This window comes from Corylus avellana, chromosome 1, assembly GCF_965113065.1.
Source record: "Corylus avellana chromosome 1, dhCorAvel1.hap1.2, whole genome shotgun sequence".
Classification (NCBI taxonomy): domain Eukaryota; kingdom Viridiplantae; phylum Streptophyta; class Magnoliopsida; order Fagales; family Betulaceae; genus Corylus; species Corylus avellana.
The window spans coordinates 12,742,530-12,758,068 of record NC_142490.1 but is presented as its reverse complement, the minus strand read 5'-3'; the positions used below and the strand labels follow the sequence as shown (position 1 = coordinate 12,758,068).

The 15,539-nt window shown below is 35.2% G+C and overlaps 1 protein-coding gene across 1 annotated transcript; it reads right to left on the bottom strand.

Annotated features, from left to right (window-relative positions):
• Positions 1 to 6,907: 6,907 nt before the first annotated feature.
• Positions 6,908 to 14,849, bottom strand: LOC132172663 (Cation efflux family protein). Its single transcript, XM_059584202.2, has 12 exons — positions 14,457 to 14,849; positions 13,373 to 13,442; positions 13,103 to 13,200; positions 12,759 to 12,904; positions 12,137 to 12,252; positions 10,539 to 10,635; positions 9,903 to 9,987; positions 8,792 to 8,854; positions 8,573 to 8,678; positions 7,828 to 7,973; positions 7,287 to 7,378; positions 6,908 to 7,195 (listed from the first exon to the last, which is right to left on the bottom strand). The coding sequence occupies exons 1-12, from the start codon at positions 14,814 to 14,816 to the stop codon at positions 7,075 to 7,077; spliced, it is 1,500 nt and encodes a 499-aa protein (XP_059440185.1). The 5' UTR covers positions 14,817 to 14,849; the 3' UTR covers positions 6,908 to 7,074.
• Positions 14,850 to 15,539: the final 690 nt, after the last annotated feature.

Below are 15,539 nucleotides of genomic sequence, written 5' to 3'. Positions count from 1 at the left end.
GCTGCTCAATTTTGAGCACCTGCTTGATGCCCATCAAAAGACCGTGCCACTTGAAGCAACCCAAGTTGCCTTCTTCACTCAAAAATCACGGGCCCCTCAGCACTATAAGAAGAATAAATTTGTGCCTCAGAATCGTGCCTATACCAGATCATTTATGCCCAACAACAAAGCTACTATGTCAAACACGAATCAGCATGCACAGGTTAAGTCCAATTCAAATAATTCTCAGTTTTTTACCATTAATAGATCTCCCTGTCAGATATGTGGTAAATCAAGTCATTAAGCGTTGGATTGCTACCATCGCATGGACTTTGCTTATCAAGGAAGGCATCCACCTTCCCAATTGATTGCAATGGCAGCTCATACTCATGTCGCAGACGAAGAAGAAAAACCTTGGTACCTTGATAGTGCTGCTAATCATCATATAACTGCTGACCTTGAGAACCTGACTAAGAAACAACCATATCAAGGCAATAAGAGTGTCACTGTCGACAATCGCAATGGTTTGCAGATCTCTAATATTGGATCCTCTCTTCTTACTATTCATCATACTAAATTATCACTCAAAGATATTTTGCTACCTTGGTATCGATCTGTGTGGAAATGACTAAGAATAAGCGCCTTCCCCGAGACCAGAAAATCTTCCTTTAGAGTGTGGATTCCTCGATACAAAGAGTGCCTCTTGTCCATTGGACGCGTGTCTGGGAGGAAAGGTAGAGTCACTAGATTGTCTGTTGGTTAAAAACTTAAACACAGAAATGTCCCGTTGCAATTTGCTGGAAAACTTGTGGACTGCTTTAACTTGATGGAAAAGTTGCATCTCCACGTGATGGCTTCAATGCGTAGAACAGAATAGATGGCCTCAAACGGGGCCTTTATGAACACAGATGTTTCTTTTCCATCTTTCTGAAACTTTCCCTTTCTTTGCAATTTCTTCAAATTTTTTCATCATATTCTTTTATTCAGACGATGATCTGGCTTGCATGCTGTGTAGTGAATTCATGGTACATATGTTCTAGTTATTTGGATGGTTTACATTTAAGTTTGGCATTTTAGATGAAGCAGCGTCGTGGGTATAAAAAAAGAAAAAAGAAAAAGTAAAAAGCTAAAAAAAAATTTAAAATTCATTCCATTCTCTTCTCTGCACTCTCACTCCATCCAACTCGGACCTTTCCTCTCAACCATGCATTGTTTTTTCTTGCTATCCCTTCTTCATTGTTCGCTACCCAAAGTTCTTAGCCCAACAATGAAATTTAAAGTTTCCTTTAAGGAACTCTTTAAAAATAGTGCGATTATAGGAAAGGTAAATGAAAAGTTGTCAAAGAAGTTTCAGAAGAAAAATTTCAAGGGTTTGCCTGCTGATTTTTAGGATTTTATTCTAAAAGATGAACAGCAAAAAGAAAGTTGTGTGAAACCAAACAGAAAGGTTCTATCACATGCCCATGTAACATGGCCTTCCAATATATATGTCAATATTCTGCAACCTTATCTGATAGTTTGAATTAATGTGATTAGTGCATGATTATATTTTTTTTGTGGATCATTATTCATTTTGCTTATTATATACTTTTAATATGCAATTAAGCTCAGATGTGTCTTCAAATAAAGATTTGGTATATGCCCCGCAAACAAAAGGGCAGATCCTCCACTTTTATGGGTTGAGATGGATGAAAGATGTTATACTAGGGAAGTTGTTATAGTTCTTTGAGGGGCTTATGTGCTGGAGGTAAGAGAAGGTAGAAGAAGATGAGTTGTCGAGTTCAGTAAGTGGAAGGTTATGTGTGAAAGTGAGGTATTGGACACGTGGGCTAAGCTGTTGAGAACAGTTAGCATAATTGGAGAATAACTAATTGGAGGTTGGGTCGTTCGATGGCTATTTGGGGGTCAACGTACGTGGGCCTTTGAGTGGTTGGGTTGGTTTTAACTAGATTGGGAATAATTCTCTACAGCTGGGCTTATTGTATAGTTTTGTTTGCTATAAAAGGCCCAAGGCCTACGCTTTGTAATTCATTCAGACTTTTGGCTACTAGCTTGTATGTTTAGAAGTAGATGTTACTTAGCTAATAGATTTCTGTAGTGAGGAGACTGATCATCTCGAACTGATTATTGTAAAAATCTACTTTAAGTCTGAATGAAGAGTGAGGTTTTATTCCATTTTTCAATAGATTCTTCTTTCAAATCTTGCTTGAATATTTGGAGTGTAACAAGTGGTATCAGAGCACTTTCTTGGCACTAGAGCTTTGCTGGACGCATCTATGGCTGACAACAACAACAATGAATTGGCCCAATGTCAAAAATATTCACAAATGATAGAGGAATGGCATGAGGAATTTCGCCAAAGCATGCTAGAATATCATGAGGAAGTTTGACAGACCATGGAGGAATTTTGTGAGGAAAGTCCCAAGTACTGCAGTCAAATGAATTGCGAATTGGACAATATGCTTAATATTTGTCGAGAACTTGAAGAAGAAGAAGTGAACAACATGCCAAACCAAAAGGTGCTTGACACATTAAAGGGCGTCGACGATCAAATGGAAGAAAGCTTTGATCACCTCGGGTATCACGACGCTCACAGCTATGATGACTTTGCCATGATTCTAGAGATCGAATCCATGGAGTTGCAGAGGGGACATCCGGTTCCTAAGCATGAAAATGAGCATTTAGATCTACCCATAGAACAAATCAAGAAATCGAGGAAGGAAGTCCAATAACCTGCTGATCCAGATGAAGCATTTGCGAAGAAGATATTGTGCTGGGTCCAAGAGCGGCCTCTGATGGAGGAGATGGAACAAAAGTTGGCGATTGAAGTCTGGAGCTCCTTTTTGTTACAATATTTGATTGTGTATGTTGTGAATGTCATTTTCTTCAAACATCGATGGCGTTGGAAGTTAGGTTCAACTCCCACAACCTGGCTCCTTGCATTATGTATGGAAGAGGATAGGTGCTTTTGGCAGTGGTTGAGCTACTGGTTCGTTGGCAAGGCCAAAACCCTGAAGAGGCTACTTGGGAGGCTTTTCATCGGTTGAAATCATCTCATCCACACCTTGTGGACAAGGTGTTTTGAGGAGAGGGGTATTTGTTACAGTTCTTTTTAGGGACTTATGTGCTGGAGGTAGGAGAAGATAAAAGAAGATGAGTTGTCGAGTTTAGTAAGTGGAAGGTTATGTGTGCAAGTCAGGTATTGGACATGTGGGCTAAGGTGTTGAGAACAGTTAGCTTAGTTGGAGAATAACTAATTGGAGGTTGGGCCATTCGATGGCTGTTTGGGGGTCAATGCACGTGGGCCTTTGAGTGGTTGGGTTGGTTTTAACTAGACTGGGAATAATTCTCTACAGGTGGGCTTATTGTATAGTTTTGCTTGCTATAAAAGGGCCAAGGCCTGCCCTTTGTAATTCATTCAGACTTTTGGCTATCAATTTGTATGTTTAGAAGTAGATGTTACTTAGCTTATAGATTTCTAGAGTGAGGAGACTGATCATTGTAAAAATCTACTTTGAGTCTAAATAAAGATTGAGGCTTCATTCCATTTTTCAGTAGATTCTTCTTCCAAATCTTGCTAGAATATTTGGAGTGTAACAGAAGCGAAGTGATCACTATTTTCGCATGGTGGTTGTTGGTGATCCAGGTATCATGCTGAGTGAAATTAGTATACCATATCATGTTGCAGAGAGGTTGCATATTTCTAAGCACTTGAACTGGTGGAACTTTGATAAGTTGAGTAATTGTTGTGGACTATGTTTCATTGAGAAGGAAGAGGTTTATGTGGGTGTGCATTGTATCAATGTGATAATAGCTTAAAAGTGTATTTTCTCTATTAAAATAAACTTGATCATACTTTATGTTATACAAATTCTTGCATTTTATATTTAATTGTGGAATAATGTTTAATTATTAAATGTGAGCTTAAAATGATATTATAGTGCAAGTTGTTGCCTTTTGTAGGAAAAATAAAAAATTAAATTAATAAAGACAACAAAAGAAGGCATGTTCTTCTACCTTGTGAATGTACATAGAGAAGCAAAAGGCGAGAAAGATCAAAGCTAGAAGTCAAAAAGCCAAGCCAAACAAAAAGCAAGCCAGGCCAAAATAAAAGCAAGCATAGCCAATTACAACAAGAAGTCACGTGGAAGCCAAGAGAAGATAAAGCAAGAAAAGAAGTGGACCTTCAAGCCACTTACATGGGGCCATAAACATGAAGAAAAATTTTAGGGGTTTGCTTGCTGATTTTTGGGATTTTATTCCAAAAGATTGGGATTTTATTCCAAAAGATGAACAACAAGAACTTTGTGAAACCAAACAGAAGGGTTCTATCACATGCCCAGGTAACATAGACTTCCAATATACACGTCTTAATTCTGCAACCTTATTTGATAGTTTGAATTAATGTGATTAGTGCATGATTATATGTTTTTTGTTGATCATTATTCATTTTGCTTATTATATACTTTTAATATGCAGTTAAGCTTAGATGTGTCTTCAAATAAAGATTTGGTATATGCCCAGCAAACAAAAAGGACAGATCCCTCACTCTTCTGGGTTGAGATGGATTAAAGATGTTGTATTTGGGAAGCGAAGTGATCACTGTTTTCTCACGGTGGTTGTTGGTGATCCACATATCAAGCTTAGTGAAATTAGTATACCATGTCATGTTGTAGAGAGATTGCATATTTCTAAGTGCTTGAACAGGTGGAACTTTGATAAGTTGAGTAATTGTTGTAGACTATGTTCCATTGAGAAGAGAGAGGTTTATGTGCGTGTGCATTGTATCAATGTGATAATAGCTTAAAAATGTATTTTCTTTATTAAAATAAACTTTATCATACTTTATGTTATACCAATTCTTGTGTTTTTTATTTAATTGTGGAATAATGTCTAATTATTAAATGTGAGCTTAAAATGATATTATAGTGCAAGTTATTGCCTTTTTTAGAAAAAAAAAAAGAAAAAAAAAAAAAAGAAGATAACAAAAGTGTTTCTACCTTGTGGATGTACGTAGAGAAGCAAAAGACAAGAGAAAAATCAAAGCTAAAAGTCAAAAAGCCAAGCCAAACAAAAAGCAAGCCAAGCCAAAATAAAAGCAAGCGTAGCTGATTACAAGAAGAAGTCACGTGGAAGCCAAGAGAAGATAAAACAAGAAAAGAAGTGGACCTTCAAGCCACTTACGTGGAGCCACAAACATGAAACGAAAGAAAGAAGAGAATTGTAAAAGAAATAAAAGAAAAGAAGGAAAAAGCCTTAGTCCGTGGTGGTACTTGAAGACAAGGAGAATTTTAGAAATTGAATACACCAAAGTAAGAGATTTTGAATAATAAGAAGTGTCTGCAAAAGGCGCGTAAGTTTGGGGGGGTAAATGAAGTTTCCCCTAAAAGAAAGAAGGAAAAAGCCTTAGTCGATGGGGGGTACTTGAAAACAAGGAGAATTCTGTAAATTTAAGGAAAACCTAACACAAAACAAAACCAACTTTATATATAGAACAAGAGCCGCAGCAGACTACACACGATAAAAATAAATAAAGAAGCGATTGGGCTGAGGGAAGACGCAGAGGAGAAGAGAGAGAGAGGGCTTCATACATAGAATTTATTCAAGTTTCCATGTCTTTTTATTTATACATTATTAAGTATTATAATATTATGAGTAGCTAAATTTCTAGCTATGGCTAGGGGTGAAGTTTAATATTTTATTATGTGTTCTTGAGACAATTATTGTTCTTCATAGATTAAATGACTGAATTTTGGGGATGCTTTTTAATTTGAGAATAATTTCATGTGACAAGTTTATTTTGACTCATTGTGATTTTTGTTTATATCAAATACGTACTTTGTTTGATTTGTTATGATTCGAAAATATATTGAGTGCTTAATTTATTGTCACGATGTTATTAAAAAAAAATCAAATTATCAACAAATCCATGCTCAGTCTATTTTATATTTGATTGGTTCTTAATTCTTTTATCTTCCGATTAGGGGAATTGATTTTCTACATAATTGAAAAAATTATGTCTCAAACATAACGTAATATAATGCTAGGTGGACCCTCAAAACCTTAGGGCTAGTTTGGGAAGACAATTCTTCTCAATTTTTTTTTTTTTTCCTCTTTTTTTAGTTGATTCGACACCACCAACACTCAGCTCAACTCAAAATTTTCAACTTTGTTCAAAATTTTATATTCTTCAAACAACTCAAACATAATCTCAACTCTTTTTTCTCTTCGATATTCACAATTTTGAATTCAGTTCAATAAAATAAAAAGAAAAAAAAATCGCAAACCCAAATGAGCCTTAGTGTCTTTCCCATTAATTTTATCAAATCTCACTTTTATTAATTTATTTTTGTTAATTTAATTTAATTTGTAGTTTGCTTTGATTATTTTTATCTTAATAGTTTATTGCTTCATTTATTCTCTTTAGTTTAATTGCATTGTTTACTTTCTAAATAGTTGCTTTTAGTTTTCTATGGTTGGCCACCTCTTAAAAGAGGGATGGCACGGTCAGCTCTAAATACTTTTTTAAATTTATTTTTGTGTTTTCTCACTCCAAAATCGGAGAGATTTGGATAATTCAATTCTAAAATATGCACATCATTTTCCATCTATTTTAGGGATTGACCAAATTGTAATGAAATTGTAGTTTGAGTTTGAGGGTATTAACAAAATGGCAGTTTAGGGATACTTACCGAATGATAGTTTAATCATTTTGGAATTTGAAGTCCAAAATATGCACATGTAGGTCAAGTGTTACACATGATAGCACTTTCTAAGGCATAATTTGGACTTAAAAGTGAATTTAAGCAAACCCCAAAATCCCAAGATTATCGAAAGCCTCCAGCTAGTAAACAGGTTTTTTTTATCAAACCCCCAATACAGCGATTAGATATCTATTGAATGTGAATGAACAAAAAAAAAGGCTTCAGAATAAAACTTTGTAGTTTCACGACTCATTTAGACACAATTTTTCATCTTTTCCTACCCCCGTCGCCTGGGGAATAGATTCATTCTATTGTGTTGGTGCTTCAGCGTTCTAAATTATTGCTTGTTCCTACCTAAAAACACCATAAATATACAGCTTATATATTCTTTCTATTCATGGTTCAACTGTGGCATTGGATGCCCCAAACGTAGCTGAACGCTGACATGAACGATATTTGAGGCTGCCTTCAAAATCTCATTTTCTGCTTCTTTTGCCACCTCCATTGCATCTCTGGAATCAGGAAAAAGAAAGACCGAAGTGTTTGGGGGTGTGACTTTAGACATCATAAAGAAAATCACCAAGATTTGATTACTAACTTTACCTTATCAGCATTTCAGGGGGCATAGAAACCTCAATTTGGAGTAAAACCTTGCCTTGCAACAAGTGGCGTGTTATGCGCTCCACAACCATTATCTAAAAACCCATTTCCAATTGTCATTTTCGAATCACATTACTACAAGTGCGGTCATGTAATATACACCGCTAAATGCATCAATTTAAAATTTTGACCATAAAACAGATACTATCCATTTCAAACAAGAGTTGAAGCATATCAAACAAGATGTTGCACCTATAAGTTGCATGAGACTCAAAAAACAATCCCAAGAAGATTCGTTTTGTATTACTTAATTTCAATTTAATTGAAACCATTCAAGGATATTGCCAGCTATTTTTAACAGAAAACAATCAGATGACCAGCCCTTAGTTAACTTAGAAACTTCATACACATTAAACATGCTATACTTCAGTGCTTAAAAGACATGGAGAGTGGAGCCCATAGGTCTCCATTGAATTCATACATCACCACACAATTCCAAAGTAAAGCATAGCTAACAATAAACTGATAAATTTGACTTCTGTACCTCAGGAAATTTTGACGAGAGGATATTGGAAACAACTGCTTCAACATCTTTATCCACAGCAGGAATATTTCTATTTTGGTACGTGGTTCCCTTAAAACTTTCTTGCTGGTCGGGCATGCTGGGGGATATTTGTGAAATTGCAGGATCTACAAGAAATTAGAACTAGTGATGAGGACATAGCATGAGAGTGAATGTGTCACCAAACGAATGAATAGGAATGGTCATTCCATTCCACCTTCTTATATTCCTAGTAATACCCATTCTTATTTCTAGGTAATCATCATTCCAGGTGTACAAAACGTATCCCAAGTCTCATATTGGTTTTTTAATGGTAGAACTAGGCTTTTATAAGTGATTCCAATCAACTGTAGTTGTAATTTTGATTAGTAATTTTGGAATATAACATAAATGAGGCTAGCGCTTCATTGGGTAGTGACAAAAAACCAAGAATGCTTCAAATTTCTTCTCCAAGAATAATGAAGTCTAAAAAGAATAAAATAAAATTTTGACCATCACCAAAGACAACTTTAATCATTTGACACAAAGAGAGAGGAAGAAAAAGTTGGGTGACCACCAAGCTAGAATAAATTTTCTAATAAGAAGGATCAATTGGATAACATTTAAATTAATCTCTTCTTCATTTCAAAATCTCTTTGCTCCAGCAGAACTTAAAGAACCTTTGACACTAGCCCCTATGTGGTTTGTCTGGAAGAATTTAGAAAAACTGTAAAACCAAGCAGTGTACCTATGTGTATGAAAACTTCAGCAACTTCAGGATGGAGCTTGTGAATTTGATGACGAACATTTTCACCAATGTAATGTGCAGCACTAACACTACAAAGAGGATCAACCTGCAAGCAAAAGTAGAGCCTAATAGTATCGACAATATCACACAGATGCAGTTTTGCAGTCAAACCAAAATCTATATGTAGCACGAAAGATTCTAAAAATCAGGCGAACCAACCTCAATATGTACATCAAGATACAGAGATGAACCAGCCCTCCTTCCTCTCAATCGATGGCATCCCTGTAGACAATTTCAGAGGATATTCAGAACAGAATCCCAGAATAGCATGATCATAACTGAAAATATCAGCAACCATGGGCAAATGGATGCCAAAGTCCAATAAGTTGATCAAATTAATCCTCAATAGTAGCTGCATCTGGTATGGTATGATTTCTAGAATTTAAACGACACCACAGCTATTCCAATTCGAACTTTGATCCTTATTCATGTTGTTAAGTAACTTAAGTTGGACAACAAATCTCCAGTACCATTGTTTGGCCTTGTAGTCAGCTCATAGGAGTTACTCGAAAAAAAAAAAAAAAAAAAAAAAAAAAAGTCAGCTCAAAGGAGTTTGATTATCTCCTTGGAACTTCATACAATTTTTTTTTTTGATAAGTGGAACTTCATACAATTTTTATACAGACAACTTGTAGCAAAGAGTTGATCAATTATTTTATGTGTATTTGTGTGTGCTCAAGAGGTTCTGAAGACTACTTATCAAAAAAAAACACAGGTTCTGAAGACTGACAAGGTTTTTCTCTGCTCTAAATTATTTTCAATTTCCATTCCAAGGGAAGCTACGTATATCATTATATAAATTTCTCAATTTTTTTTTATATATTTGTATATTTAGAGAGAGAGAGAGAGAGAGAGTTCTATACAAACACTATTATAATCATCTGGCCCACCAAACAGTTATTTGAACTGCGTTAGGGAAAAAGCTGATGTACCAAAGGTGCCAAGTGACTATTCAAATTGCTTTGCCATCCAATTAAGCCTGGCCTCAAAAATTTGGATAAATTTAAAAATTTCAGAAACAAAATGGGGAATCTAGTCCCACGCAATTCCCACTATTAAATGGGTAACCATAAATCAAACTACAAAACAACTAATTTGATGAATAGTTTGGATGTTTTTCCTCTGTGAAAAAGAACCACAAATATAGACCGATAGCTCACACATGAAGCAAATAACAAAATAAGGTCAAAGATTAAAGGAGTATGGACAACTTTTCTAGCAACTGTATAAATAATTCAATATATAACCAAAAAACGTTTTTGAAACTTACCTTGACACTCTCAGTTTGTAGTATTGTTTGTTTAATGGGATCCAACTGTTCTGCTGGGATCGCAGCATCCACCAGTTCCAAAACACTAAAAATTGGACCAAAAGAACACTCACATTCATGCTGAACCAACTAAAATTATTTTCCCTTACACTTTGACAAATACTATATGCCAGATTTCAATATTTAAAAAGACGATTAGACATTTGAAAAAGAGCATACTAAATTGGGTTTACAGGCAATGAGTCCTAATAGTGTTAAAGGGCTTGCCAGCCATTTATGCCTCTCAAATGAAGCATGGTTACTGTTTAGCCCAGCTACACTATCTGAATACCTTCAAGAGATACGGCCAGAATGAGTGGACTTCTTTATCCAATTAATAAGGCTTCACATAAGCATGAGGAATTTAAAACTATGGTAAACAATGCAACCATGCAAATTTTGACAAAAAGTTACTAATGCTGAGATTCAAGACTCTAAACATATTTTGGCCGCTAAATAAAATTTTGTTAATAATTTATGCAGTATGACCTCTTCAAAGTTCAAACTACTATTTAAATTCATGAGAGAGGCACCACTCAAGTACATAGCAAGAAACAATGCGCGTTGTGCAGATATAAAGCAGAACAACAAATATACCTTTGATACCCACTTTCAAGTCCAGCTTTTAGGATCATGCCTGAGACAATAACTCCAGCAAGGGGATCTAGGAATTTAACTCCAAGAATAGAGCCTCCTAAAGTTGAGATGAATAATACAAGGTCAGCAAGTTTTCACAAGACTGAAGAGCACCAGGTCTTCGAAGAAAATTTATAAAGAAAAAGTTGAATAAACAGATAATATGAATATGGTTGAACTCTCCAAAGGCATTTAGTCAACATGGAACCACCAACCATTTTTGGAAGGGAAGATGAAATAGTGCATATGCACTGCATCACTCATCATTTATCCAAAGTCCAATCAAACTCAGATGGATTTTGGAAAGCAAGATTGACGATACATTTTGAACAATATATGTCAATAGATGAAAAACTACGATAAACAATTAACCCACCCCAGAGAAAATTGAACCCAAAAGGGAGGAGGTTTTGCACAAAAAATTAATGGATAGCATCAGCAAACACATGACATAGGGAAAGAGGAAGTGCAATGAAAAGGTTATCTTCATTAACTGCTTAAGCAGTGGGGAGAGAGGAATTATATTTATTATCTCTCTGAATTATTTTTTCCAAATTAATCACACACGCTTTTGGAAGATATATAACCTACATCCATGAAGGTTTTTTAATCGGATATACAACTATATATCATCAGGTATGGTATCACTTGCCTTCACAAATATCATCCCCTTCCAAGTTTCAACCACTGAAAAACAGATTCTCTCACCATTACAAGCATCAGATTCTGTTTAAATTAGTGTGAATCAAATAAACCCAGTCATAAAATTTAAAGAACCTTAAGCGTGGTTAGTGATATGATCAGAAACTTCCACAAGATTTCTGACATTCAACAAAAAACATTTCATGTCGGTGCCTTAATCTGTGAGTGAAAACATTTTTTTATCTTTTATTGTATAATTACTGCAATTCAAACTCCAGACCAGATTCAGGGTTACTGGTTATCTGTGCTATTTGATATTCTATATTCCACCGAAGTGTAAACAAAACATTTCATGTTGGTGCCTTAATCTATGAGTGAAAACATTTTTTATCTTTATTGTAGAATTACTGCAATTCAAACTCCAGACCAGATTCAGGGTTACTGGTTATCTGTGCTATTTGATATTCTATATTCCACCGAAGTGTAAACAAAACATTTCATGTTGGTGCCTTAATCTATGAGTGAAAACATTTTTTATCTTTATTTTAGAATTACTCCAATTCAAACTCCAGACCAGATTCAGGGTTACTGGTTATCTGTGCTATTTGATATTCTATATTCCACCGAAGTGTAAACAAATCTTAATCATTACTATATAAATGCTTAACACAAAACATTTAGCCAAATATACTAATCAGCAGTGTCTCAAACTGCACAATATACATAGATCGATAAACATGGTTTGCAGCTGTTAATGCTCCCAATTGAACACAATTATGGATCACCCATACTATTGTTGTAGGCATTGAAGAGTTACAAACAAATTAAACTGATTTGCTTCACAACAAAGTACAAAATAACATATTTATATTTTACTCTGACCAAACTGAATATTCATTAGAAGCAGGGCTCCTTACCAACACCAATGAGAGCAACTACAGATGAAATAGCATCTGTACGATGATGCCACGCATTTGCTTTCATGAGCCCGCTGCCTTGTCTTTCTCCAGCTTGTTTTGTTATCCAATAGAGCCTATGGCAATAACAATGAGAAGAAGAAAGAAAAAAAACAAAATCAAGTAATGTAATTTGAAAAGAAGACTATAAAGACAAACAATAAAGTTAGAAATAAACAATCAAAACATAAACATGGCATCAACAGGTGGCAGGACCAGAGAAAACCAGTTAATAATTCACAAGGACCACTAGTTGCACCAATATTAAGTGTGCACTAGAGGTTGAAATTCAGCAAGGGCAAGGGCAAGGCCAAAAAGAAGCCAAAGATGCAGATATATCTAGGGATAATATAAGTAAGGGATTCAACAGAAAACGTTGGCCTTCAAAAGTGCCAATAGCAAAGAAGATTCATCTAAACATCCTCTATAGTTTGCTAAGGCTTTCAATAAAATAAATAGCCGTCCAAATAATTAGAACAACTTTAAGAAAAAACATAAATGAAAAGAAATATATTTCAATAAACCAAAGAAGAATGAGGAAGAAATTGTTCCACAAATTAATAGACATAAATAACTTTGGTACCCTTCTTTAACACATATTGATACAATAGTCATATTCAAAGCCAGGATGGGATGATCCATGTCAATTCCATGGTGGTGTTGATGGCCATGTGCATGTTCATGTGTCAATGACTGACCAACTATTTCAGGATGTGACGACAACACTTCCTGCATATGTAAATAAGAGATTCCAAGTAAGGAAAGAAATTAAGCAGAATATGATACTATAGTTTCATTCAAACATTTGAATTTCCAAAACTAAATATTATTAAAAGTCTTTCTTAACTCCTACTGATATTTATAATAAAATTTCAAAGGAACTAAATTTGAATCGAGGTGGGAAGAGAGAGAGGAAAAGCAGTCTACTAGCAAAAGCTGTAAAGAATGCCATGCAATACCACCAGCTGTAGCCAAAAGCATACAAGAGATTCCGAGGGCTCCTAGAGTCTCAAATTTACCATGTCCTGAGAAAAACAAGAAAGGAAAACAATTGTAGAACTGCAGCAGCATTGCAAGAGAAAAGTTATAGATTATATTTGACTACAAGCATAAAAACCAATAGCACAGGCTATAATTGGCTATATATGCATAAATTGAGATTAACGGAGTAGCGTGTAGGTACAAATCAAGAGTGACCATATGGGTGTTCTTTGTCTTTAGGAGCCTTTGCAACTTTAAATGACCATAGAGCAACACCACTAAGAACCTGCAAGATAAAAAGATATGATCATGGTTACCAAAAAGTGAACTTTCCTTGAACACAAATCCAGGAAAGAAGAGATGCAAATCAGTCATGCAAAATGCACCAGCTCATTACATGATAGAATACTACTCATTACAATGATGACAATATAAGAACATCATAGTGGATATGCACAAAGAAAGGAGCAAATAATCAAGAAATTACATCTTGCAAGAAATTTGCAGTCTTTCAAGATTCTAGCATACCACATTGTTAATAAATAAATAAAATAAAAGATTAGCAATTACCATGTCTGTGTTTAGCCTACTCATCTCCAAAACATTGAAGCGTTGTACATCAATTTATGATGAGGGGCATTAATTGAAGAATTTTTCAATTCTTTGAGGCAATGGAGAATTTTGCAGTGATAGCAAAAGGACAACCTAGGTGCGCCCATGTGTTAGAACAGTTGCCTATAAGAGTAGTTTAAACTTTTACCACTAAATGATCGCTTTGTTAATAATTTGATATTATCAGGAATAAGTCTATGACCTGGGTAGAAAACTACGAAGCACAACACACCACTTATGACAGGTGATGAATTTCTACTTTGCATTATGCAGTATGGATTTCAAATAACACTTCCCAACTGTTATTTCAAATACAAACGATTGGGGGGCTAATCACTTAATACGTTTTGGTTCCATTTCTGTCCAATGGAATCGAATTCTGAGATCACAAATTTAATTCATGACCAGAGGCTAGAAGATGCCACATAGCTAAAGCTTATTTAAAACTAGTAGTGCTATTACTGTGTACCTACTCTTCTTTTTTCTGTCAGGATTACTTCTCAACTGGCAACTACCAAAACTACACAATTCTTTTCTTTTCGTTTCTTTCTCTATTCTTCAAACAAAACAACAAGAATGCCAATAATTCACCACAAAACACAACATGGGCAAGCGAGAAACATAACAATTTCCACAATTCAACAGAGCACACAACATGGGCTAGTTCTAAAACTGCCAATAAAGTTACCACATCGGAAATCGAATGCGCCGCATCGGCAATGATCGCAGTGCTACCAGAAAGATAGCCAGTCAAGGACTTTCCAATAGCCAAACCAATATCAGAAGCGAGACCCAGCCGGAAAACGTTCTCGCCGTCCTTCCCCAAAACATGATGGTGGTGATGGTCACGGTCATTGTGGGAATGACCCAAATGCCACCTTCTGGGGATTTTGTAAATGGGATTGTCATAGAGAGTTGGGGAAGAGTCTTGGAGATGGGAATTGAGGGATTGGATTATGGGATTGGGGTAAAAATTCTTCTGGGTGTGTGAAGCTTTTGTTATGCAGGCTCTGTACAGGGGACTGAGACTATGGAATCTGAATCCCATTGTTTGGGGGCTTTACTTTGCTTCAGTTTTCGCTGAAATGAGAACCTCCCAAAGGACTTTATAAGGGGATGGTTTGGAACTTGGAAGTTAAGGCAGGTACATATGGGCCCCAAACTATTTATAAGAAATGCCAAAGGCCTTTGGGCCCCAAAGTATTCATCAATTTTTTTTATTTTTCCAGTATTTTTACTTTTTACATCATATTAATCACTTTTTATTATTTATTTAGATCTTTCTAATTTTTTTTATTTTTTTTTACTGCATTGTAATGTCTATTATGAGTTTTTGTTGGAGACTTGGAGTGACCTACCTCTTTCTTTCCTATTTATTGTTCTTTTATTAATGCAGTCTTACTTTTAACCACAAAAAAAAAAAAAAAAAAAAAAAACGAAAGCCTAGTAGCAACTAGCAACCTCCTCAAGACTAAAGTTAATTGGGAAAATACAAGTGATATGCATAGACTTGCGGGTTCAAGTCCAAAAAGATTAACTGATAACAATATGAAAATGTCATTTTGTATTTTTTTCAACATGCTCATACTTTGCTGGGCATACTCAATCCACCTTTAAATCAATCTTGATTATAAATTAAAAATTAAAAAATTCAATGATAAATTAAGCATGTCATGTTAACCAAGTATGCTAAGAGAATGCCAAATAGCATTTCTCAAAATATGTTCATCATGTTATAAATTGATTCGATCTTATGACCACGGTCTGCAGC